Raw genomic sequence first — 23,139 nt, forward strand, 5'->3', positions numbered from 1 at the left:
GCCTTTTTAGCTAGCCCAGCTAGCCCGTTCAGATAGCCTGGTCTCAGATCTGTTTGTCCTGTCTTAGGGTCATTGTCACAGTGTTGGCATACTCATCTGGACCAGGCTAGGATTCCACACTACATGAAATTTGTCATCCATTTAGCATGGCTTATATGTCTTTGGTAAAAAAAAAAAATACTTATTGATAATAAAGAACATTCTATTCCAGCCAGCTTCACTCTTTACTTTTCTGTTCCAGGTTTTTACTGTGTGGAGGGAACCTCTGTCCCAGCACCGTGCCCAGCTGGCAGTGTGAGTCAGGCTGAGGGGAGAGCATCTCCGAGGGAGTGTTCTCCATGCCCTCCTGGGCTCTACTGCAGCAGCAGTGCTCTCACGTCTCCCTCGGGACCCTGCTCTCCAGGTCAACACAGGATAATGTTTTAATAACGTTTTAATATCATACAATTTCAGACTGCCCATGCTCTCCAGGTTAGACACACTATACAGTAATAACATATGAATAACATCTTAATAAGATATTATTTCAGGCATTGCCCATGTGCTTGGGGGACTCAAGAATTTATTGTGACCCCACCCCAAATCTAATGACACAATCTAATCAAAATGAAAACAAACCAATGAATACATCTTTCTCCAAAAACATTTGCATATTGCCTCATACAATAATCTGTTCTCTGAATTGTTAAAATTTTGGCGACCCCACTGCGGTTCCACCGTCATGACCCTGACTTTGAATACCACTGCCTTAGGTGACGGCAATCTTGGTTTCTGTTTTTATTGACGAGCTGTTCATTGTCTTTCCTCCTGTACGTCTGAAAGGCCACTTCTGTTCCCGTGGAGCTACTATTCCTGATCCAGTCTCCCAGACCTTTGGGGATGTCTGCCCTCTAGGACACTACTGCCCAGAGGGTAGTGGGTTGCCCAGGCCCTGTCCTGTGGGTAGCTACCTTCCAGAGAGGGGTGCTCCATCCCCCTCCCGCTGCTACCCTTGTCCCCCAGGAAGATACTGCCTCAACCCAGGCTCCTCACAATTCACAGGTGTGGAAAAACTCTCAACATTGCCTCTCTCATATCAACTAATGACTAAATGAAACTAGTGCCTGGAGTTTCTCCTGGTCAGGTCACCAGGGGTGTAATCATTACGCAGATTCTGTTGCAAAACGTTTCGTATGTTGTAGAACGTTTTACAACAGAAACCGTTTACTTCAAACTGAATAAGCAAACAAGAGTTTCTATTGGACAAATTGATCTATGTCCCTCCCTGTTCCGTTTGCTCTGTTTGCTTCCGTTTCGTTGTTTAACGGTAAATGGTTTTCGTCAAACCAAAGCCTACGGCATTTGGTCATGTGACCAGGAAGAAAAACCTGTGGCCACATATCATACAATTAGGCTCATTTGCACATTTGTCATTTCATGTTTTATATAAAGTTTGTACCTCGTTTTATGTTCACGTCAATGCCACACTCCTCTATACCGTAGGTCCTTGCTCCCCTGGTTTCTACTGTAGTGGAGGTGCAGACAGTGCTACACCCCAGGCTAACTCCTCCCAGCTCAGCTGCCTTTGTGGCATGATAAAGGTCCATCCTACTAATCAAGACCTTTGTTCCTGGTTACACAACACTTCCTGCTCACCTAACAGTATAGAAACAGGTAAGGCAGTATATATTTGACCATCAGAAAATAAATGGTGGCAGATGGCCGGTACGTTAACCCAATGTTAAAGGCCCAATGCAGACGTTTTTATGTCAATATCAAATAGTTTCTGGGTAACAATTAAGTACCTCACTGTAATACTTTTCATCAATTAAAGTCTGCGTGTTTAAGCTAGAGACTCAGTGCAATGGCTGGGAGCGGTCGTTTTTTGTGAGATGAGTGAGGATCTTCTGAGCTGTTTCTCTCACAAAAACATCTGGACAGATCATACGGTTTGAGTTACAAACTATTTAACCTAACCCTCATTCACAAACCTGACCTTAACCATTCATTCATTTGGACCGCTATGCCTAAATAAAGTTTTTCTTTTGCTGGTCGACTATCCACTTCCGACAGGTAAACCAATGTCATGGACTCTATAGTCTCTACTAACAGACTGTCGAATAGCTGGCCAGCACACACGTAAAACATGGTTCTGGGTTCTTCTGAAATGATGGACTGTAGAGCTTGGAGGTGAATATGCAAATTAGTTACAGTTGGAGGTTATAGCCCCAAGACATGTTTATTGCGTCATGTTCGTTTTTAGATGGCGATGGGAGCTGGATGGATGTCGTAACTAGGCCATGGTCAGGTCAGGCCTTGGCCGACTCTACACCTCATCCCAGGAGCCCACTTTATAAATGTGCTAACTTCAAAGGCGATGTGTGTCCCAAAGGTATGCATTGCCCGCTATGTGACCTCTTGTACTCAAACGGTTGCTTCTATTCATGCCAATAGACTTAAAAACCGTGCAACATAAAAACAGATAGCTTTTTATTTAGTAGATAGTCAGCCTTTTTTTTTAACAGTGTTGTATTAAAGTGTGTTTTCTTGTAGACTGGATTAATATATTATTTTTCCAGGTTTTCAAAGTGCTTTATATTGTACGGGTTTAAACTGACCTCATCCACTACCAATGTATAGCATCAACCACAATATGTGTATGACTTTCCTATAGGTTTCTACTGTCCTGTAGGATCGGCCTACCCTCAGCCCTGTGACACTGGCTTCTACTGTGGTCAGACTGGTCTGGAAGCCCCCAGTGGCCTCTGTACCCCAGGCTATTTCTGCTCCAGGGGTTCCACGACCCCTCACGTCTCACTCTGCCCACCTGGACACTACTGCCCCCAGGGCACACCTCTCCCTCTACCTTGCCCTCCTGGAACCCTGAAGGGTAAGAAACAAAAACACTAGCCTGGTCCGAAATCTGTTTGTGCTGTATAGCCAACAACGACCTTAGGAGTTGAATACAGCACAAACAAATCTGGGACCAGGCTACAACAACACTGTTGCTTCACTGTTAATGGTTAAAATTGGTTAAAACTGGTTAAAATTTTGACTATGACGATCATTTCAGGATATTTTGAGATGTTTGAATATCCTGCAAGGATCCTATAGGTCGGGATACTGTGAAAGATTAGAGGATAGGCCACCGTTTTTTAAAAATAAGTTGCAAACGCTATCAGGAAGTTCTGTACTAATCCTCATCAGTGTTGAAGAGTCACATCACTCTGTTGTTGTTGTCGATGCTGATGTCCTCACATACCCTGCTATCGAGCGTTTCTTATTGAACAAATTCAGATAGAACTTCCCCATTTCGGAACCATTTTCTTTCCTTTCGTGCCTACTGAATGTGACCCTGATGTCCTTACGTACGCCTCTGGCTGTCACCCTGCTAGCTATTTACTGGTGCCGTGGAATATGAAAAGGTAGTTCATTTAAAAACATTCTCCCCATGGCTACTATGACAGAGAGCTTGGTCACAATTTCATCTTGGCCATGTTCTGTTATAATCTACACCCGGCACAGCCAGAAGAGGACTGGCCACCCCTCATAGCCTGGTTCCTCTCTAGGTTTCTTCCTAGGTTTTGGCCTTTCTAGGGAGTTTTTCCTAGCCACCGTGCTTCTACACCTGCATTGCTTGCTGTTTGGGGTTTTAGGCTGGGTTTCTGTACAGCACTTTGAGATATCAGCTGATGTACGAAGGGCTATATAAATACATTTGATTTGATTTGATCTGTGTTTTGGAATGGGGCAATTAAAATCCTATATAATCAATGTTCTATGACGCTCAGAAAATGTCATGTCAGCCTGATGTGATTTTCTGATGCTGACCAACTGATCTGTGCCACTGTGTGTTGTTAGGTCGATCGGGCGGGTCCACAGTGGACGATTGCCAGCCTTGCCCCCCTGGTTATTACTGCGATCAGATAGGCTTGGTCGAGCCCAGCGGTCAGTGTGCTGCTGGCTACTACTGTCCTGGGGGACAGAGCACTGATAGACCGTCGCAACATGTGTGTGGAGTTGGTCATTTCTGCAAGGAGGTTAGTGCAAATGTCCTCGGGGCTTGTGCAGTAATAAGTATGGCTAATTTACTATATCCATACTGTACTAGCGCACCACCTAGAATGCATGTCAAATACACTGCTTCTTGGAAAATCTTATTCCACAGATAACAGTGGCAACTTAAATCGTACTCATATCATAGTATGTATTATGTGTCATATTACAAATGTGTGTGTTGCTGGTCTGGCAGGGTAGCGTGAGAGAGAGAGCCTGTTCCCCAGGCAGCTACCAGCCTAGTGAGGGTCAGCACCGATGTGAGGTGTGTCCTTCTGGCTTCTACTGTCTTGAAGAAGGTAAGCAGGTTGTCACGATCGTCTTTAGGTGAAAGAGAGGACCAAGGCGCAGCGTGATATAAATACATAGTTGTATTTATTTAAGAAAGATGAAGAACACTAAAACAAACTAAACAAAACAACAAACCGACGACCGTGAAGCTATACAAACAAATAAGTGCATACACTGGCTACTTACAACATAGACAATTACCCACAACCTACCTAATGCCTATGGCTGCCTAAATATGGCTCTCAATCAGAGACAACGATAGACAGCTGTCTCTAATTGAGAGTCATATTTAGGCAGCCATAGGCATTAGGTAGGTTGTGGGTAATTGACTAAAAATGATGTGCTTTGGTTACGATTGCCAATGGGATTAAGGTCTGGGGAGTTTCCTGGCCATGGAACCAAAATATCGATGTTTTGTTCTCCGATCCATTTAGTTTTCACTGTTACCTTATGGCAAGGTGCTCCATCATGCTGGAAAAGGCATTGTTCGTCACCAAACTGTTCCTGGATGGTTGGGAGAAGTTGCTCTCGGAGGATGTGTTGGTACCATTCTTTATATGTGGCTGTGTTCCTAGGCAAAATTGTGAGTGAGCCCACTCCCTTGGCTGAGAAGCAACCCCGCACATGAATGGTTTCAGGATGCTTTACTGTTGGCATGACACAGGACTGATGGTAGCGCTCACCTTGTCTTTTCCAGACAAGCTTTTTTCCGGATGCCCCAAACAATCGGAAAGGGGATTCATCAGAGAAAATTACTTTACCCCAGTACTCAGCAGTCCAATCCCTTTACCTTCTGCAGAATGTCAGTCTGTCCCTGATATTTTTCCTGGAGAGAAGTGGCTTCTTTGCTGCCCTTCTTGACACCAGGCCATCCTCCTAAAGTCTTCGCCTCACTGTGTGTGCAGATGCACTCACACCTGCCTGCTGCCATTCTTGAGCAAGCTCTGTACTGGTGGTGCCCCGATCCCGCAGCTGAATCAACTTTAGGAGACGGTCCTGGCGCTTGCTGGAGTTTCTTGGGCGCCCTGAAGCCTTCTTCACAACAATTGAACCGCTCTACTTGAAGTTCTTGATGATCCGATAAATGGTTGATTTTGGTGCAATCTTACTGGCAGCAATATCTTTGCCTGTGAAGCCCTTTTTGTGCAAAGCAATGATGGCGGCACGTGTTTCCTTGCAGGTAACCATGGTTGACAGAGGAAGAACAATGATTCCAAGCACCACCTTCCTTTTGAAGCTTCCAGTCTGTTATTCGAACTCAATCAGAATGACAGAGTGATCTCCAGCCTTGTCCTCGTCAACACTCACACCTGTGTTAACAAGTCCAATACAGCAATTGAAAGATAAACATCTTGTGAATCCAGCCAACATGTCTGATTTTTAAAATGTTTTACAGCGAAAACACCACGTATATTTGTTAGCTCACCACCAAATACAAAAAAGGACAGACATTTTTCACAGCACAGGTAGCATGCACAAAACCAACCTAACTAACCAAGAACCAACCAAACTAACCAAGAAACAACTTCATCAGATGACAGTCTTATAACATGTTATACAATAAATCTATGTTTTGTTCGAAAAATGTGCATATTTGAGGTATAAATCAGTTTTACATTGCAGCTACCATCACAGTTACCGTCACAAATAGCACCGAAGCAGCCAGAGTAATTACAGACACCAACGTGGAATACCTAAATACTCATCATAAAACATTTCTGAAAAATACATGGTGTACAGCAAATGAAAGACAAGCATCTTGTGAATCCAGCCAATATTTCCGATTTCTTAAGTGTTTTACAGCGAAAACACAATATAGCATTATATTAGCTTACCACAATAGCCAGAAACACAAGCCATTTACCAGCTGCAAAAGTTAGCGATCGTAAGCCCAAAGAAGTTAACGAGAGAATCACTGACATGATGTCAGCTGGTCCTTTTGTGGCAGGGCTGAAATGCAGTGGAATTTTTTGGGGGGGAGGGGGGATTCAGTTAATTTGCATGGCAAAGAGGGACTTTGCAATTAATTGCAATTCATCTGATCACTCTTCATAACATTCTGGAGTATATGCAAATTGCCATTATACAAACTGAGGCAGCAGACTTTGTGAAAATTAATATTTGTGTAATTCTCAAAACTTTTGGTTACGACTGTAGACGTCACCTCCCCAGCTATACATTTTATGACCCCGATGAGTTTCCCTCTGGCTCCCCTGTGGAATGTCCATTATCCTCTTTGTTTAGCCAGAATCCCACCTCGTCCATCTTCTGTTCTGGGCCTGACCCTGCTGTCTGATACTAGGCAATTTATTCTTCTCTGATTAGGTCATGGTTTCTAAATTAGCATACACACAGTTTCATGGCCTAAACTCCATTAATACTCACAGTAATCATTCACTACACAGGATACAAAACAAACTACAGTTTAATTTGAAACATGTTACATTTAAATATAATCCATCAAGACTATAAATGTAGGTCCATCATCATTTCTATTTCTACACAGTTTCGATTTGGTTTTAGTCATTTTATCGACGATTGAGATACATTTTCCTCCGGTGTTATTCCATTCACTTGTCATTTCCTGTTTGGACTCTCTGCAACTCTCTGCTGGCTGGGCTCACCGCTTGTGCCATCAAACCCTTGAAACTCTTCCAGAATGCCTCAGCTCGCCTCGTGTTTCATTTTCCCATGTTCTCCCACATCAGCCTGCAATCTGGCTCCTAGTTGAAACTCACATCTCTTTCAAGACCTCGTCAGGACAGCTGAGTCCCTGCCCATTTTCCTGAAACATCTGAAAATCTTTTTCATTGCACTGTTCTCACTATCACTGACTTTGCTGATATTTGCTTTATTGAGGATAAATGTTGACTTAATATGGCTGTGATATGTGGTTGTCTCTAGCTACCTTAAGGTGAATGCACTAACTGTAAGTCTCTCTGCATAAGAGAGTGCTAAATGACTGAAATGTAAAATAAGTCATGAATAATTTTTTTATATGGTTAATATACACTGAGTGTACAAAACATTATGAACACCTGCTCTTTCCATGACATGGACTGACCAGGTGAATCCAGGTGAAAGCTATGATCCCTTATTGATGTCACTTGCTAAATCAACTTCAATCAGTGTAGATGAAGGGGAGGAGACAGGTTAAAAATATATTTTTAAGCCTTGAGACAATTGATACATGGATTGTGTACAGTGCCTTGCAAAAGTATTCATCCCCCTTGGCATTTTTCCTTTTTTGCATTACAACCTGTAATTTAAATAGATTTTTATTTGGATTTCATGTAATGGACATACACAAAATAGTCCAAATTGGTGAAGTGAAATGAAAACAATTACTTGTTTCAAAAAACAAAAGATTTTAACGGAAAAGTGGTGGGTGCATATGTATTCACCCCCTTTGCTATGAAGCCCCTAAATAAGATCTGGTGCAACCAATTACCTTCGGAAGTCACATAATTAGTTAAATAAAGTCCACCTGTGTGCAATCTAAGTGTCACATGATTTGTCACATGATCTCAGTATATATACACGTGTTCTGAAAGGCCCCAGAGTCTGCAACCCCCCCAAGCAAGGAGCACCACCAAGCAAGCAGCACCATGAAGACCAAGGAGCTCTCCAAACAGGTCAGGGACAAAGTTGTGGAGAAGTACAGATCAAGGTTGAGTTATAAAAAAATATCAGGAACTTTGAACATCCAACGGAGCACCATTAAATCCATTATTAAAAATTGAAATAATATGGCACCACAACAAACCTGCCAAGAGAGGACCACCCACCAAAACTCACGGACCAGGGAAGGAGGGCATTAATCAGAGAGGCAACAAAGAGACCAAAGATAACCCTGAAGGAGCTGCAAAGCTCCACGGTGGAGATTGGAGTATCTGTCCATAGGACCACTTTAAGCCGTACACTCCACAGAGCTTGGCTTTACGGAAGAGTGGCCAGAAAAAAGCCATTGCTTAAATAAAAAAATTTGCCAACACGTTTGGTATTTTTAAAGGCATGTGGGAGACTCCCAAAACATATGGAAGAAGCTACTCTGATCAGATGAGACTAAATGGAGACTTTTGGCCATCAAGGAAAACGCTATGTCTGGCGCAAACCCAACACCCCATCACCCCGAGAATACCATCCCCACAGTGAAGCATGGTGGTGGCAGCATCATGCTGTGGGGATGTTTTTCATCGGCAGGGAAACTGATCAGAATTGAAGGAATGATGAATGATGGCGCTAAATACAGGGAAATTCTTGAGGGAAACCTGTTTCAGTCTTCCAGAGATTTGAGACTGGGACGGAGGTTCACCTTCCAGCAGGACAATGACCCTAAGCATACTGCTAAAGCAACACTCGAGTGGTTTAAGGGAAACATTTAAATGTCTTGAAATGGCCTTGTCAATCAAATGAGAATCTGTGGTATGACTTAAAGATTGCTGTACACCAGCGGAATCCATCCAACTTGAAGGAGCTGGAGCAGTTTTGCCTTGAAGAATGGGCAAAAATCCCAGTGGCTAGATGTGCCAAGCTTATAGAGACATACCCCAAGAGACTTGCAGCGGCAATTGCTGCAAAAGGTGGCTCTACAAAGTATTGACTTTGAGCGGGGTGAATAGTTATGCACGCTCAACTTTTCAGTATTTTTGGTCTTATTTCTTGTTTGTTTCGCAATTAAACATATTTTGCATCTTCAAAGTGGTAGGCATGTTGTGTAAATCAAATGATACAATCCCCCCCAAAATCCATTTTAATTCCAGGTTGTAAGGCAACAATATAGGAACAATGCCAAGGGGGTGAATACTTTCGCAAGCCACTGTATGTGTGCCACTTTAAACGGTGAATAGGCAAGACAAAATATTGAAGTGCCTTTTTAATAGGGTGTGGTAGTAGGTGCCAGGTGATTATACCCTGATGAAGACAGCTTATGTGTCGAAACGTTGAACATTACATTTTTGCATCTGAGCTCCTACAGTGTGCGGCTCTCCTTTATTTTTCAAGTGTTCCACTCCACTAGCCAGCACCTCGCTTAAATAGGTGTGCGTTTCTTTCGAATTTATATTAGTAGGTGCCAGGTGCACTGGTTTGAGTCAAGAACTGCTGCTGGGTTTCCACTTAGCAGTTTCCGAGAATGGTCCACCACCCAAAGGACATCCAACCAACTTGATATAACTCTGTGAGGCATTGGAGTCAACATGGGCCAGAATCCCTGTGGAATACTTTCGACACTGTTTAGAGTCCATGTCCTGACGTGTTGAGGTTGTTCTGAGGGCAAAACAGCCTCAGGGGTGTTCTGGGGGGGTTCAAAGTTTCAAAGTAAATGGAAAACTAGACCTGACAATCTACTTTCTAAGAAGAACATTTACTCTGTACGTGGTGAATAAACTTTGAATAAATGTTGAACTTGCTCTTTGAAAAAAGAGCTTTATAAAATCAATTTGATTAATTGTGTCACGTTCCTGACCTATTGTTCCTTTTTCTTTTATTTATTTAGTTGGTCAGGGCGTGAGTTGGGGTGGGTTGTCTTTGTGTGTTTTTTGTATTGTCTAGGGTGTTGTATGGTTTAGGGGGTTAAGTAGAGTAGATGGTTTAGTGTTCAGTGTAGGTGTCTAGGAAAGTCTATGGTTGCCTGAATTGGTTCTCAATTAGAGACAGCTGGTTATTGTTGTCTCTGATTGGGAGCCATATTTAAGGCAGCCATAGGCTTTAGCTGTTGTGGGTAATTGTCTATGTCAGTGTGTAGTGGTCAGTGTCAGCACCATTTCTGTTTATATAGCCTCACGGTCGTCAGTTTGTTGTTTTGTTTCGTTCGTTGCTCTTCTCAAATAAAAGAAGAATGTATTTCTCACACGGTGCGTTTTGGTCCTCTCTTCAAAGTCAAGACGATCGTGACAGAATTACCCACCAAACCAGGACCAAGCAGCGTGAAAGGATGGAACAGCGCTTAGTGGAGGAATGGACCCGGGAAAAGGATGAGTGGAGAACAACCTGGGAAGAGATAGACAGATGGGCGTGCGATCCAGAGAAAGTGCCGGAGCCTGCCTGGGATTCGCTGGAGCAGTGCGAGGAGGGTTACAGGATTATGGAGCTGGAGAAAGGAGCACGAAGGCGCGGTAGGAAGCCCTCGAGGAAACACCAAAAATTTCTTGGGGAGGGGCTCATGGGGAGTGTGGCGAGTCCAGATAGGAGATCTGCGTCAACTTCCCGTGCTACCCGTGAGGACCCTAAGAAGGAACCTGAGCCAGTCGGGCTGATATTGGAGGTGAGCAATGGGAATGATACAGAGACTGTTAAGGATTTATTGGGGAGGTTGGAGGAGAGTGAAAAGAGGGAGCTGCTGTGTTGGTGCGTGAGGCACAAAATCCACCCGACAGAGCGTGTGCGGGAAGTGATGTTACCTGAGTCAGCTCTCCATGCTCGTCCTGAGGTGCGTGCTAACCGTCTGGGAATGACAGTCCCACGAACCAGGCCTCCTGTACGCCTCCCTAGTCCTGCACCTCCTGTAGCAGTTCCACGTGCTAACTCTCCTGTGGCAGCCCCTCGTACCAGTCCTCCAGTTCCGGCACCACGCACCAAGCCTTTTGTGCGTCTCCAGAGTCCAGTACGTCTTGTTTCTCCTCCCCGCACTAGCCCTGAGATGCGTGTCCCCAGCCCGGTACCACCAGTTCCGGCACCACGCACTAGGCCTAATGTGCGTCTCCAGGGTCCAGTATGCCCTGTTCCTCCTCCCCGCACTAGCCCTGAGATGCGTGTCCCCAGCCCGGTACCACCAGTTCCGGCACCACGCACTAGGCCAAATGTGCGTCTCCAGGGTCCAGTATGCACTGTTCCTTCTCCCCGTACTCGCCCTGATGTGCGTGCCCTCAGCCCGGTACCACCAGTGCCGGTACCACGCACCAGGCCTATAGTACGCTTTGAGAGTTCAGTGTGCCCTGTTGTTGTTCCCCGCACTAGCCTGAAGGTGCGTGTCCTTAGCCCGGTACCTCCAGTTCCGGCACCACGCACCAGGCCTACAGTGCGTCTCAGCCGGCCAGAGTCTGCCGTCTGCCCAGCGGCGCCTGAACTGCCCGTCTGCCCAACGGCGCCTGAACTGCCCGTCTGCCCAACGACGCCTGAACTGCCCATCTGCCAAGCGGCGCCTGAACTGCCCGTCTGCCAAGCGGCGCCTGAACTGCCCGTCTGCCCAACGCCGTCTGAACTGTCCGTCTGCCAAGCGCCGCATGAACTGCCCGTCTGTATTGAGCCTTCAAAGCCGCCCGTCTGCCATGAGCCTGCAAAGCCGCCCGTCTGCCATGAGCCTACAGAGCCGTCCGCCAGACAGGAGCCGCTAGAGCCTTCCGCCAGACAGGAGCAGCCAAAGCCTTCCGCCAGACAGGAGCAGCCAAAGCCTTCCGCCAGACAGGAGCAGCCAAAGCCTTCCGCCAGACAGGATCAGCCAGAGCCTTCCGCCAGACCGGATCAGCCAGAGCCTTCCGCCAGACCGGATCAGCCAGAGCCGTCAGCCAGCCATGAGCAGCCAGAGCCGTCAGCCAGCCATGAGCAGCCAGATCCGTCAGCCAGCCATGAGCAGCCAGATCCGTCAGCCAGCCATGAGCAGCCAGATCCGTCAGCCAGCCATGAGCAGCCAGATCCGTCAGCCAGCCATGAGCAGCCAGATCCGTCAGCCAGCCATGAGCAGCCAGATCCGTCAGCCAGCCATGAGCAGCCAGATCCGTCAGCCAGCCATGTGCAGCCAGATCCGTCAGCCAGCCATGAGCAGCCAGATCCGTCAGCCAGCCATGAGCAGCCAGATCCGTCAGCCAGCCATGAGCAGCCAGATCCGTCAGCCAGCAATGAGCAGCCAGATCCGTCAGCCAGCCATAAGCAGCCAGATCCGTCAGCCAGCCATGAGCAGCCAGATCCGTCAGCCAGCCATGAGCAGCCAGATCCGTCAGCCAGCCATGAGCAGCCAGATCCGTCAGCCAGCCATGAGCCGTCCAGCCAGGATCCGCCAGAGCCGTCATCCAGCCAGGATCCGCCAGAGCCGTCATCCAGCCAGGATCCGCCAGAGCCAGCCAGCCAGGATCCGCCAGCCAGCCAGGATCCACCAGAGCCAGCCAGCCAGGATCCGCCATCCAGCCAGGATCCGTCCCTCAGTCCGGAGCTGCCGTCCCTCAGTCCAGAGCTGCCCCTTATCCTGGTGCTGCCCCTTATCCTGGTGCTGCCCCTTATCCTGGTGCTGCCCTATCCTTATCCTGGTGCTGCCCCTTATCCTGGTGCTGCCCCTTATCCTGGTGCTGCCCCTTAGTCCGGTGCTGCCCCTTAGTCCGGTGCTGCCCCTTAGTCCGGTGCTGCCCCTTAGTCCGGTGCTGCCCCTTAGTCCGGTGCTGCCCCTTAGTCCGGTGCTGCCCCTTAGTCCGGTGCTGCCCCTTAATCCAGTGGGGTTAATGTGGAGGGTGGCCATTTGGAGGAGGCTACGAAAGCGGGTAGTGACTATGGTTGGGTGGGGACCACGACCAGTGCCAGAGCCGCCACCGTGGACAGACGCCCACCCAGACCCTCCCCTAGACTTTATGCTGGTGCGCCCGGAGTTCGCACCTTAAGGGGGGGGTTATGTCACGTTCCTGACCTATTGTTCCTTTTTCTTTTATTTATTTAGTTGGTCAGGGCGTGAGTTGGGGTGGGTTGTCTTTGTGTGTTTTTTGTATTGTCTAGGGTGTTGTATGGTTTAGGGGGTTAAGTAGAGTAGATGGTTTGGTGTTCAGTGTAGGTGTCTAGGAAAGTCTATGGTTGCCTGAATTGGTTCTCAATTAGAGACAGCTGGTTATTGTTGTCTCTGATTGGGAGCCATATTTAAGGCAGCCATAGGCTTTAGCTGTTGTGGGTAATTGTCTATGTCAGTGTGTAGTGGTCAGTGTCAGCACCATTTCTGTTTATATAGCTTCACGGTCGTCAGTTTGTTGTTTTGTTTCGTTCGTTGCTCTTCTCAAATAAAAGAAGAATGTATTTCTCACACGCTGCGTTTTGGTCCTCTCTTCAAAGTCAAGACGATCGTGACAAATTGATTGATTTCATCCACCCTGAATCCAGGAAGGGCACACTTGGTTCCATGCGGAAGAGGATTCTATTGTCCACGTGGAACAGCCAATCAGCATCCTTGTCCATCCGGGACCTATGGAAACGTATCAGGATTGGCTGACGTATCGGAATGCTCTTTGTGTGAACCGGGGATGTACTGTGAAGGAACAGGTATATATTAGCCTCATCCCATATTGCGTCCCTAGCCTGCATCCCAAATGGCACCCTATTCCCAATGTAGTGCACTACTTTTGAGCAGGGCCCATAGGGAATAGGGTTCCATTAGTGCAGGGTATAGCAGGCTATCATTTGGTACCCAAACTGTATGTGCTCTAGCCAACTCTTCTATCGTCCGTTGTCATGCCATACAATATCATAGGAGTTAGGCTGGAGCACATGCAGGGATGATGCTAGATACAGTATATAACACTAACAGTTCATTTGAGTTCATAACCATGTTATTTTACATTGTTTTTCTGAATATCTTTCTTTGAAGGGAGAATTTCCCCCAGTGGTCCGTGCATTGCAGGGTTTGTGTGTTTTGGGGCCGCCTCTCAACCCTCCCCCTCAGACAACATCACAGGAGCTCCATGTCCTCCTGGATTCTACTGTCCTGTTGGGAGCTCCGTACCATCGCCCTGCCCTAAAGGCACATTCAGGTACCCACTGTGTGTGATATCTATACAAAATAAAGGCAGCTATTAAGATATTGTCAGAGTATGTTTCATATTTACATTTTGTGTTACATCTTGATAGATTTCATATTTTCAATATCCTTTCCAATATTATTGTCACCAAAACATGTTTTATAATATACATATAGTGTATAACAGTTCTAAATATTCCCGTAACAATGTGTACCCACCTGCCAATGTAGTTAGTTCCATGATGGTAGATCTGTAGCCTTGTTAGTTAATGTTCAGGGCGTATATTTTCTCGCAGTGAGCAAAGTGGATTAACGGAGCCCTCCCAGTGTCGTAGATGTGTTCCAGGGTTCTACTGTGCAGAGCCAGGCCTTAAAGCAGTCACTGGAGCCTGTCTGCCAGGTGAGAGATTAACACTTACTTAGCATTAAGTATTAGTATTGTAGCGAATTGGGAGGGAAGCCCCGCCTGGGACTCAAACCTTGTAATTGTTACGCCAAGAGGTCCGAACCTATTGATGAGTTCACTAGGTGTTGGGTTAAGGTCGCTACATTACCCCCTTCAGAAGAGCGTGTTCCCACACTTCTCCATACCAAGTCCCTCACGGGTACATGCCTCTCTGATGGCCTCATGGGCACCATCCCACTTCTGACACCAAAGTAGCGTTTTTGAAGGGTTGCACCGGCCGGGACACAAACCTGGGTCCAGCAACTGTCACGCCAACACCTTAACCATCACGCCAAGATGTCCGAACCCATTGACGAGATCGCTAGGTGATGGGTTATGGTCGCTACAGTATTGTTTTTCCATTTTCAATCTATTATTCCACTTGAAGGACTTTATTGTGTTGCTGACTGTATCCAATGCTTGATATTGCAACCGTTATTTTATTATGTTATTTTATTGTGTTACTTTTATTATTTTTTACTTTAGTTTATTTGGTAAATATTTTCTTAACTCCTCTTGAACTGCACTGTTGGTTAAGGGCTTGTAAGTAAGCATTTCACGGTAAGGTCTACACTTGTTGTATTCGGCGCCTGTGACAGATAAAGTTTGATATGACATGTTCAGTGTGAAAGGCACCTACATAAGGTCGGACCTCATAACACATTCAACTGCTTATGCAGTGCTTATGAATTGAATATGTATGAATGCATTATGCATGTGAAATCAAATCAAAGTTTATTTGTCACGTGTGCCAAATACAACAGGTGTAGTAGACCTTACAGTGAAATGCTTACTTACAAGCCCTAACCAACAGTGCAATTTTTAAGTAAAAAATAGGTATTAGGTAAACAATAGATATGTAAAGAAATAAAATTTTAAAAATAGTAAAATGACAGTGAAAATAACAGTAGCAAGGCTGTATTCAGATGGTAGCGGTATAGAGTCAATGTGTGGGGGCAACGGTTAGTCGGGCTAATTGAGGTAATATGCGCATGTAGGTATAGTTAAAGTGACTATACATAGATGATTAACAGAGAGTAGCAGCAGTGTAAAAGAGGGGGTTGGCGGTGGGGGACACAATGCAAATAGTCTGGTTAGCCATTTGATTACCTGTACTGGCGCTCCAGTACCGCTTGCCATGCGGTAGCAGAGAGAACAGTCTATAACTGGGGTAGCTGGGGTCTTTGACAATTTTTAGGGCCTTCCTCTGACACCACCTGGTGTAGAGGTCCTGGATGGCAGGCAGCTTAGCCCCAGTGTTGTACTGGACCATATGCACTACCCTCTGTAGTGCCTTGCGGTCGGAGGCCGAGCAGTTGCCGTACCAGGCAGTGATGCAACCAGTCAGGATGCTCTCAATGTTGCAGCTGTAGAACCTTTTGAGGATCTGAGGACCGATGCCAAATCTTTTCAGTCTCCTGAGGGGGAATAGGTTTTATCGTGCCCTCTTCACGACTGTCTTGGTGTGTTTGGACCATTCTATTTTTTTGTGATGTGAACACCAAGGAACTTGAAGCTCTCAACCTGCTCCACTACAGCCCTGTCGATGAGAATGGGGGTGTGCTCGGTCCTCCTTTTCCTGTAGTCCACAATCATCTCCTTTGTCTTGATTACGTTGAGGGATAGGTTGTTATTCTGGCACCACTCGGCCAGGTCTCTGACCTCCTCCCTATAGGCTGTCTCGTCGTTGTCGGTGATCAGGCCTACCACTGTTGTGTCGTCTGCAAACTTAATGATGGTGTTGGAGTCGTGCCTGGCCATGCAGTAGTGGGTAAACAAGGAGTACAGGAGGGGACTGAGCACGCACCCCTGAGGGGCTCCAGTGTTGAGGATCAGCGTGGCAGGTGTGTTGCTTCCTACCCTCACCACCTGGGGGCGGCCCGTCAGGAAGTCCAGGATCCAGTGGAAGAGGGAGGTGTTGAGTCCCAGGATCCTTAGCTTAGTGATGAGCTTTGAGGGCACTATGGTGTTGAACGCTGAGCTGTTGTCAATGAGTAGCATTCTCACGTAGGTGTTGCTTTTGTCCAGCTGGGAAAGGGCAGTGTCGAGTGCAATAGAGATTGCATCATCTGTGGATCTGTTTGAGCGGTATGCAAATTGGAGTGGGTCTAGGGTTTCTGGGATAATGGTGTTAATGTGAGCCTTTACCAGCCTTCAAAGCACTTCATGGCTACGGACGCGAGTTCTACGGGTCTGTAGTCATTTAGGCAGGTTACCATAGTGCTCTTGGGCACAGGGACTATGGTGGTCTGCATGTGTTATGAAGTTTTCAATTGAAGTGTTACCATATATTTGTAGGTTTCTACTGTTTGGAAGGGTCCCAGAGTGCTGCCCCGATGTCAGGTGTATTTGGAGGTGTTTGCAACCCAGGCCACTACTGTGAGAGTGGGACCAGTGTGCCTGCATCCTGCCCTGCTGGCACCCATCACAATAACACCGGAGGGAAGAAGAGAGATGACTGCAAGCCATGTCCTGATGGTAACGTAATGATCTTCAGAGAGATGTGAGCTGATGACATTTTTGAAATTGTACGGATGCCCCATCACTCTACTGCTACGATTAGTTTGTCGTGGCTGTTTAAGGAATCTGTCTCCTGGCTCATAGACTACTTTCAGGATAAGGAACCATCTGACATGCAGTTGTAAAATACTGAACTTATCCTTTTTGATCGGCAAATAATGACAGTCGGATGTAAAGATTTCTCTGTGAAATGTCCATACATTGTATCTCATCTGTTCACAAAAACCAAACTGCATACAGTATTTGACGTTGTTGGTGACATTGTAGGTTGGTTCCAGGACTTGGAGGGCCAGAGGGAGTGTAAGCCCTGTCCCCCTGGCTCTCACTGCCTGACCACCAACACAACTGGCAGCACCAGTGGCCCCATCACCCCTCTGCCCTGCCCAGCTGGCTATGTCTGCCCCAGAGAGAGCTCATTCAGCCAACTCTACCCCTGCCCCAAAGGCACCTACAGCCCTACTCTGGGTCTCACATCCCCTGGTGAGAAATAATATACTATAGTTAGGGACAGGAGTTTTTGCAGACCAAACAAGGTAGATGTTTATGTATGGCCAGGAGTTTTTCATCACAGCCAACAACTTACCAGGAAAGACTCTTAGCCCTAGCTTTAGCCTATAACAAGCGCCCAAAGGGCCCAGAGGTTTTCTTGGTCAGGTAATGCAGCAGCCAGGACAAAACTCCTGGCCGTACATGTATTATCTACCTTATTTGAAATGGTAATCAGCCATAACCCTTTGTTTTAATGATGTTTTGAATGAATCCTTTTTTTTTTACAAATATAATTGCATTTTGTTGTGTCAGAGCCAATGCACACGTTTGTTCCACTGCGGTTACAGGGGAGTGCTTGGTTTGTCCGGCGGGCCAGTTCTGTGGATCAGAGGGTCTGGTTGAGCCCACTGGACCCTGTGCTCCTGGGTTCCTCTGTGTTACCAGGGCCACAGTGCCCAACCCCACCGACAACAGGACAGGGTCACCCTGCCCCCCCGGAGCATACTGCCAACTAGGATTCAGAGCAGGTACAGTACAGCGGAACTCTCTTATTGTCTCTACACTCTGAAGGCCCATACTCAGACTTGAGGTAAGTAGACTTAACATGGACCTAAGTCAATAAAACATGGACTTACAGTAAGTCAACAAAAAAAGTCCATGGTAAGTCAACTTATCTCAAGTCTGAGTAGAACCCATAGGGCATTTGTCTTAAGATGTTTGTTGTTGTTGTTACGATAAGAACAAACGGCTACCTGCTATGTGTACATTTTTTATATGTACACTACCGTTCAAAAGTTTTGGGTCACTTAGAAATGTCCTTGTTTTTGAAAGAAAAGCACATTTTTTGTCCATTAAAATAACATCAAATTGATCAGAAATACAGTGTAGACATTGTTAATGTTGTAAATGACTGTTGTAGCTGGAAACGGCAGATTTCTTTAATGGAAAACACAAAACACCAGTCTCAACGTCAACAGTGAAGAGGCGACTCCAGGATGCTGGCCTTCTAGGCAGAGTTGGGGGAAAAAAAGCCATATCTCAGACTGGCCAATAAAAGATTAAGATGGGCAAAGAACACAGACACTGGACAGAGATATGGCTTTTTCTTTGCAACTCTGCCTAGAAGGCCAGCATCCCGGAGTCGCCTCTTCCCTGTTGACGTTGAGACTGGTGTTTTGCCGGTACTGTTTAATGAAGCTGCCAGTTGAGGACTTGTGAGGCGTCTGTTTCTCAAACTAGACACTCTAATGTACTTGTCCTCTTGCTCAGTTGTGCACCGGGGCCCCCCACTCCTCTTTCTATTCTGGTTAGAGCCAGTTTGCGCTGTTCTGTGAATAGAGTAGTACACAGCATTGTACGATATCTTCAGTTTCTTGGAAATTCTCGCATTGAATAGCCTTCATTTCTCAGAACAAGAATAGACTGACGAGTTTCAGAAGAAAGGTCTTTGTTTCTAGCCATTTTGAGCCTGTAATCGAACCCACAAATGCTGATTCTCCAGATACTCAACTAGTCTAAAGAAGGCCAGTTTTATTGCTTCTTTAATCAGGACAACAGTTTTCAGCTGTGCTAACATAATTGCAAAAGGATTTTCTAAGAATCAATTAGCCTTTAATAAACTTGGATTAGCTAACATAACGTGCCATTGGAATACAGGAGTGATGGTTGCTGATAATGGGCCTCTGTACGCCTATGTAGATATTCCATTAGAACAACATGAACAATGTCTACACTGTATTTTTGATCAATTTGATGTTATTTTAATGGACCAAAAATTTGCTTTTCTTTCAAAAACAAGGACATTTCGAAGTGACCCCAAACTTTTGAACGGTAGTAAATATATACATTAGTTGGCGAGCAGAGGTGGTTCAAATTTTTCCACAATTTAAAATTAAGTCCATTTGTTTGAATGAATACCAATGAATCAAACAAGTAACTCATAGGTGATCATTGTGTAATTACCATTCTACCAAGTAAAAAAACGAGTTATGTCTGTACTGCTTAAACAATGTCCGGCCTCATGTTAATGGTGGGAAACCCTTGTAGGTGCTTGTTCCCCTGGCTTCTTCTGTGACTGGGGCTCCAGTAGTCCTGAGGAGGCCCTCTGTCCAGCAGGTTACTTCTGTCCAGGAGGAACTAGGACCCCCCTGGCCTGTCCTGCAGGGACACACAGCTCAGTGACAGGCAACAGTCACCAGAACAACTGTACAACATGTCCTGATGGCTACTACTGTCAGGGTGGGTGAGGCTGTTGGATTTTAACTTCAAACAGGATTGTCAGTGTCATTTTCAAACCTTACGATCAGTCATTAGTTTAACATTTCATTATATCTGATGATTTATTTCATGTTAGCGAAATTATTTTGATAATAAATATATTCCATAATTCCTATATATTTGTGGTATTTCCACCAGGTTTGGGGTCATGTAATTCCAGTTGAATTCCTATATCTTGTTGGACATAGAATTTTGGTTCAAGTTGACCCAAACTCTGTGGTAGAGTTCACCAACCCTTCCACTTCATACATTAGCAGGATTCTGTGTCATGTTTCTCATGTCATGTGTGGAGCAGGAGAAGGGGTCGTCTATCCAGTGGTCTGTCCTCTTGGTCACTACTGTCCTCCTGGGTTGGCCGTGGGTGTGAAGTTCCCCTGTCCCCCTGGCACAGTGCAGAGCAAGCCTGGAGCCTCCAGCCCGGACCACTGTCTACCATGCCCTGCAGGTGAGACTTACACAGATATATACATTACCACCGACTAGGGTTTCAACATTCCGGTTTTCGCGTTTCAAATGACATCATCTTTTCCCTATCTAGTGCACTTCTTTTGACCAGAGCCAACGTAGTGCGCTATATGTGGGAATAGGGTGTCATTTGAGACGTACTCTCGTATGTCCACAGGGATGTTCTGTGCCCTCCCTGGGCTCTCCCAGACGACGGGGCCTTGCCAGGCAGGATACCACTGTCCCCCGGGTGCCATCACACCCAATGCTACTGAATACGAGGTACCTTTGTAGTAATATTGAATGAGGAGGCACAAACAACAGTGGTCATGTTTTGATGTGTTTACTCTTTCTGTGCGTGCCATACCCAAGTACCCTACAAGGGACATTTTACCACACTGTGATGGGGAGTTGATCAAAATCAAACGGTATACAAGGAATTCATGTGTCTTCGTTGTGTTGTTTTCCAGCAGAATTCTACCAGTAGTAATCTGTGCCCCCGTGGCCACTACTGTCCAGCTGGCACTGGCTACCCTCTTCCGTGCCCACCGGGCTCTCTCTCCAGCTCCCTGGGACTGAGGGGCGTAGAGGAGTGCCAGCCTTGCCCCCCTGGGCACTTCTGTGACAGGCCTGCGCTGACCGCGGACGCCGCCCCGTGTAGCGCTGGGTAATAGAAACACATGCTGCTCGTCTCCTAATGAGGAGCCCTCAGCTAATGCCTGAGCAGAATGCAACTTAAACTGATACAATTGATCTAGTTGATCTGGCAGTTTATCTCTCTCTCTCAACTGACCTGGAAACAGCGGAAAGGAAACAACTCAGAAAATGCAGTTGTTATGCTCACTGAATTTATGTTCCTCTTGTGCTCATTGCTGTTAGAGAAATGAACAAAACAGACTCCATATCAGCCAATCGAGAGTTACAGATTGAGATAAGCTTTTCCTGCCCATCTATTTTGTATATATCTACACTATACATTTTGTGGTTGACTCTTTCTCTCCTTATCTAGGTATGTGTGTCTAGGGGGTAGCTCCAGTGCCCACCCCTCTGATGGTCTCCATGGTTACCTGTGCCCCACAGGGCATCGCTGTCCTGTTGGCACAGCTTCAGAGGTACCCTGTGAGCCTGGCACCTACAGTCCTGCCCCTGGTGCCGCCCACTGCCTCACCTGCCCTAATGGCACCATGTGTCCCTCCTCTGCTACCCAAGAACCCTCTCTCTGCCCTGCTGGTGATTATAAAAAAATCTAATCATAATATTAAAGAATGTAATATAACTATTACTTCTCAAAAGAAATGTAGAAATGGCGTCTTAATGTGAAGTAATGCATTTCAATACATTTGAATAGAATTAAAATCATGTACAACACGCTTCAGTTATTCACTAGTATGCGGTAAGTGAATGCACTTATTCACAGCAGGCATTTTCCGCTTCTCTCCTTTTCCCACCCAGGTCATTTCTGTCCTGCTCGGTGTGTGTTACCCCTGCCTTGTCCTGTTGGGACCATCAGTGAACAGACAGGAGCCCCCTCCCCCTCTGCATGCAGGCCCTGCCCCTCTGGGTTCTACTGCAGCTTGCCCGGCTCCTCACTACCACAAGGTCTAGTAGTCAGAGAATAGAAAAGCAAAGAATAGATCTGTAGTAACAGTACTACACTCTTAGAAAAAATAGATGCTCTCTAGAACCTAAAGGGGTTCTTCGGCTTTCTCCATAGGAGAACCCTTTGAATAACTATTTTTGGTTCCAGGTAGAACCCTTTCCACATAGTGTTCTACATGGAACCCAAAAGGGTTCTGGCTGTAACCTAAAAGGATTCTACCTGGAACCAAAAAGGGTTCTCTATGGGGACAGCTGAACCCTTTTGGAACCCTTTTTTGTAAGCGTGTATATACTGCGCAGGGTTCAACTGTCCATTCACAAAAGGTGAACCTTTTGGCACTGTAATTCCATACAGATACAGTTGACAATTAATAATGTTGGTAATGTTTTTTTGTTGTTGAATAATTGGGGTCACTACATGACCAAAAGTATGTGGACACCTGCTCGTCAAACATCCAATATCACAAGCTTTAATATGGAGTTGGTCCCCCTTTGCTGCTATAACAGCCTCCACTCTTCTGGGAAAGCTTTCCACTAGATGTTGGAACATTGCTGCGGGGACTTGCTTCCATTCAGCAACAAAGAGCATTAGTGAGGTCGGGCACTGATGTTGGGCGATTAGGTCTGGCTCGCAGTCTGCATTCCAATTCATCCCAAAGGTGTTCGATGGGGTTGAGGTTAGAGCTCTGTGCAGGCCAGTCAAGTTCTTCCACACCAATCTCGACAAACCATTTCTGTATGGACCTCGCTTTGTGCACGGGGGCATTGTCATGCTGAAACAGGAAAGGCCCTTCCCCAAACTTTTGCATCCAAAGTTGGAAGCTCAGAATCATCTAGAATGTCAATGTATGCTGTAGCGTTAAGATTTCCCTTCACTGGAACGAAGGTGCCTACCCCGAATCATGAAAAACAGCCCCAGACCATTTTTCCTCCCCCAACAAACTTCAATGGCGTCCAGCTTTACATCACTCCAGCCGAGGGGGGGGGTGTGTGACATGTTTACTGTTGCCTTGTTTTATATTAAATATGAATTTCTTGCACTGATGACCATTGACTAGATGTTATGCAAGGAACCAAGCAGGAGAAGCAGATTGGATAGAGTATAAAAGCAAACAGACAGGTGTGATTCTGTGTTTGGTTGTTGTTACCAGGCCAGTGCCAGGAGGGCTACTTCTGCCAGCGTGGAGCACCTAGTCCAGCTCCCCAGAGCTCAGCCATCTTTCCCAGGAACGGGCCCTGTCCTGTGGGCCACTATTGCCTTTCTGGGACCCTCTCCCCACTGCCGTGTCCTGCAGGCAGCATCCGAAACCACACCGGTACTTAGAGATACATC

General features: G+C 46.2%; 2 protein-coding genes and 2 long non-coding RNA genes across 4 annotated transcripts in view; all 4 read left to right on the plus strand.

Annotated features, from left to right (window-relative positions):
* The first annotated feature begins 832 nt into the window (after nt 1–832).
* LOC120018429 lies at nt 833–2,355 on the plus strand. The gene is made up of 3 exons (XR_005472219.1): nt 833–1,041; nt 1,483–1,653; nt 2,243–2,355. It is a non-coding gene; the product is annotated as an uncharacterized LOC120018429 (long non-coding RNA).
* A 306-nt stretch (nt 2,356–2,661) lies between these two features.
* On the plus strand, nt 2,662–4,341 carry LOC120018430. The gene is made up of 3 exons (XR_005472220.1): nt 2,662–2,869; nt 3,841–4,019; nt 4,232–4,341. It is a non-coding gene; the product is annotated as an uncharacterized LOC120018430 (long non-coding RNA).
* A 9,197-nt stretch (nt 4,342–13,538) lies between these two features.
* On the plus strand, nt 13,539–16,984 carry LOC120018686 (ABC transporter G family member 25-like). The gene is made up of 4 exons (XM_038961887.1): nt 13,539–13,557; nt 13,883–14,045; nt 14,329–14,432; nt 16,776–16,984. The coding sequence occupies exons 1-4, from the start codon at nt 13,539–13,541 to the stop codon at nt 16,982–16,984; spliced, it is 495 nt and encodes a 164-aa protein (XP_038817815.1).
* Nucleotides 16,985–19,405: 2,421 nt separating this feature from the next.
* LOC120018687 overlaps nt 19,406–23,139 on the plus strand; it is a 32,057-nt gene continuing 28,323 nt past the window's right edge. Inside the window, exons 1-8 of the mRNA XM_038961888.1 lie at nt 19,406–19,418; nt 19,533–19,724; nt 20,059–20,208; nt 20,386–20,489; nt 20,678–20,874; nt 21,217–21,437; nt 21,660–21,806; nt 22,958–23,122. Of these exons, the coding sequence (XP_038817816.1) occupies nt 19,406–19,418; nt 19,533–19,724; nt 20,059–20,208; nt 20,386–20,489; nt 20,678–20,874; nt 21,217–21,437; nt 21,660–21,806; nt 22,958–23,122 (1,189 nt within the window). The remainder of the gene's footprint in view (nt 19,419–19,532; nt 19,725–20,058; nt 20,209–20,385; nt 20,490–20,677; nt 20,875–21,216; nt 21,438–21,659; nt 21,807–22,957; nt 23,123–23,139) is intronic.

Source organism: Salvelinus namaycush, chromosome 23 (assembly GCF_016432855.1).
Source record: "Salvelinus namaycush isolate Seneca chromosome 23, SaNama_1.0, whole genome shotgun sequence".
Classification (NCBI taxonomy): Eukaryota; Metazoa; Chordata; class Actinopteri; order Salmoniformes; family Salmonidae; genus Salvelinus; species Salvelinus namaycush.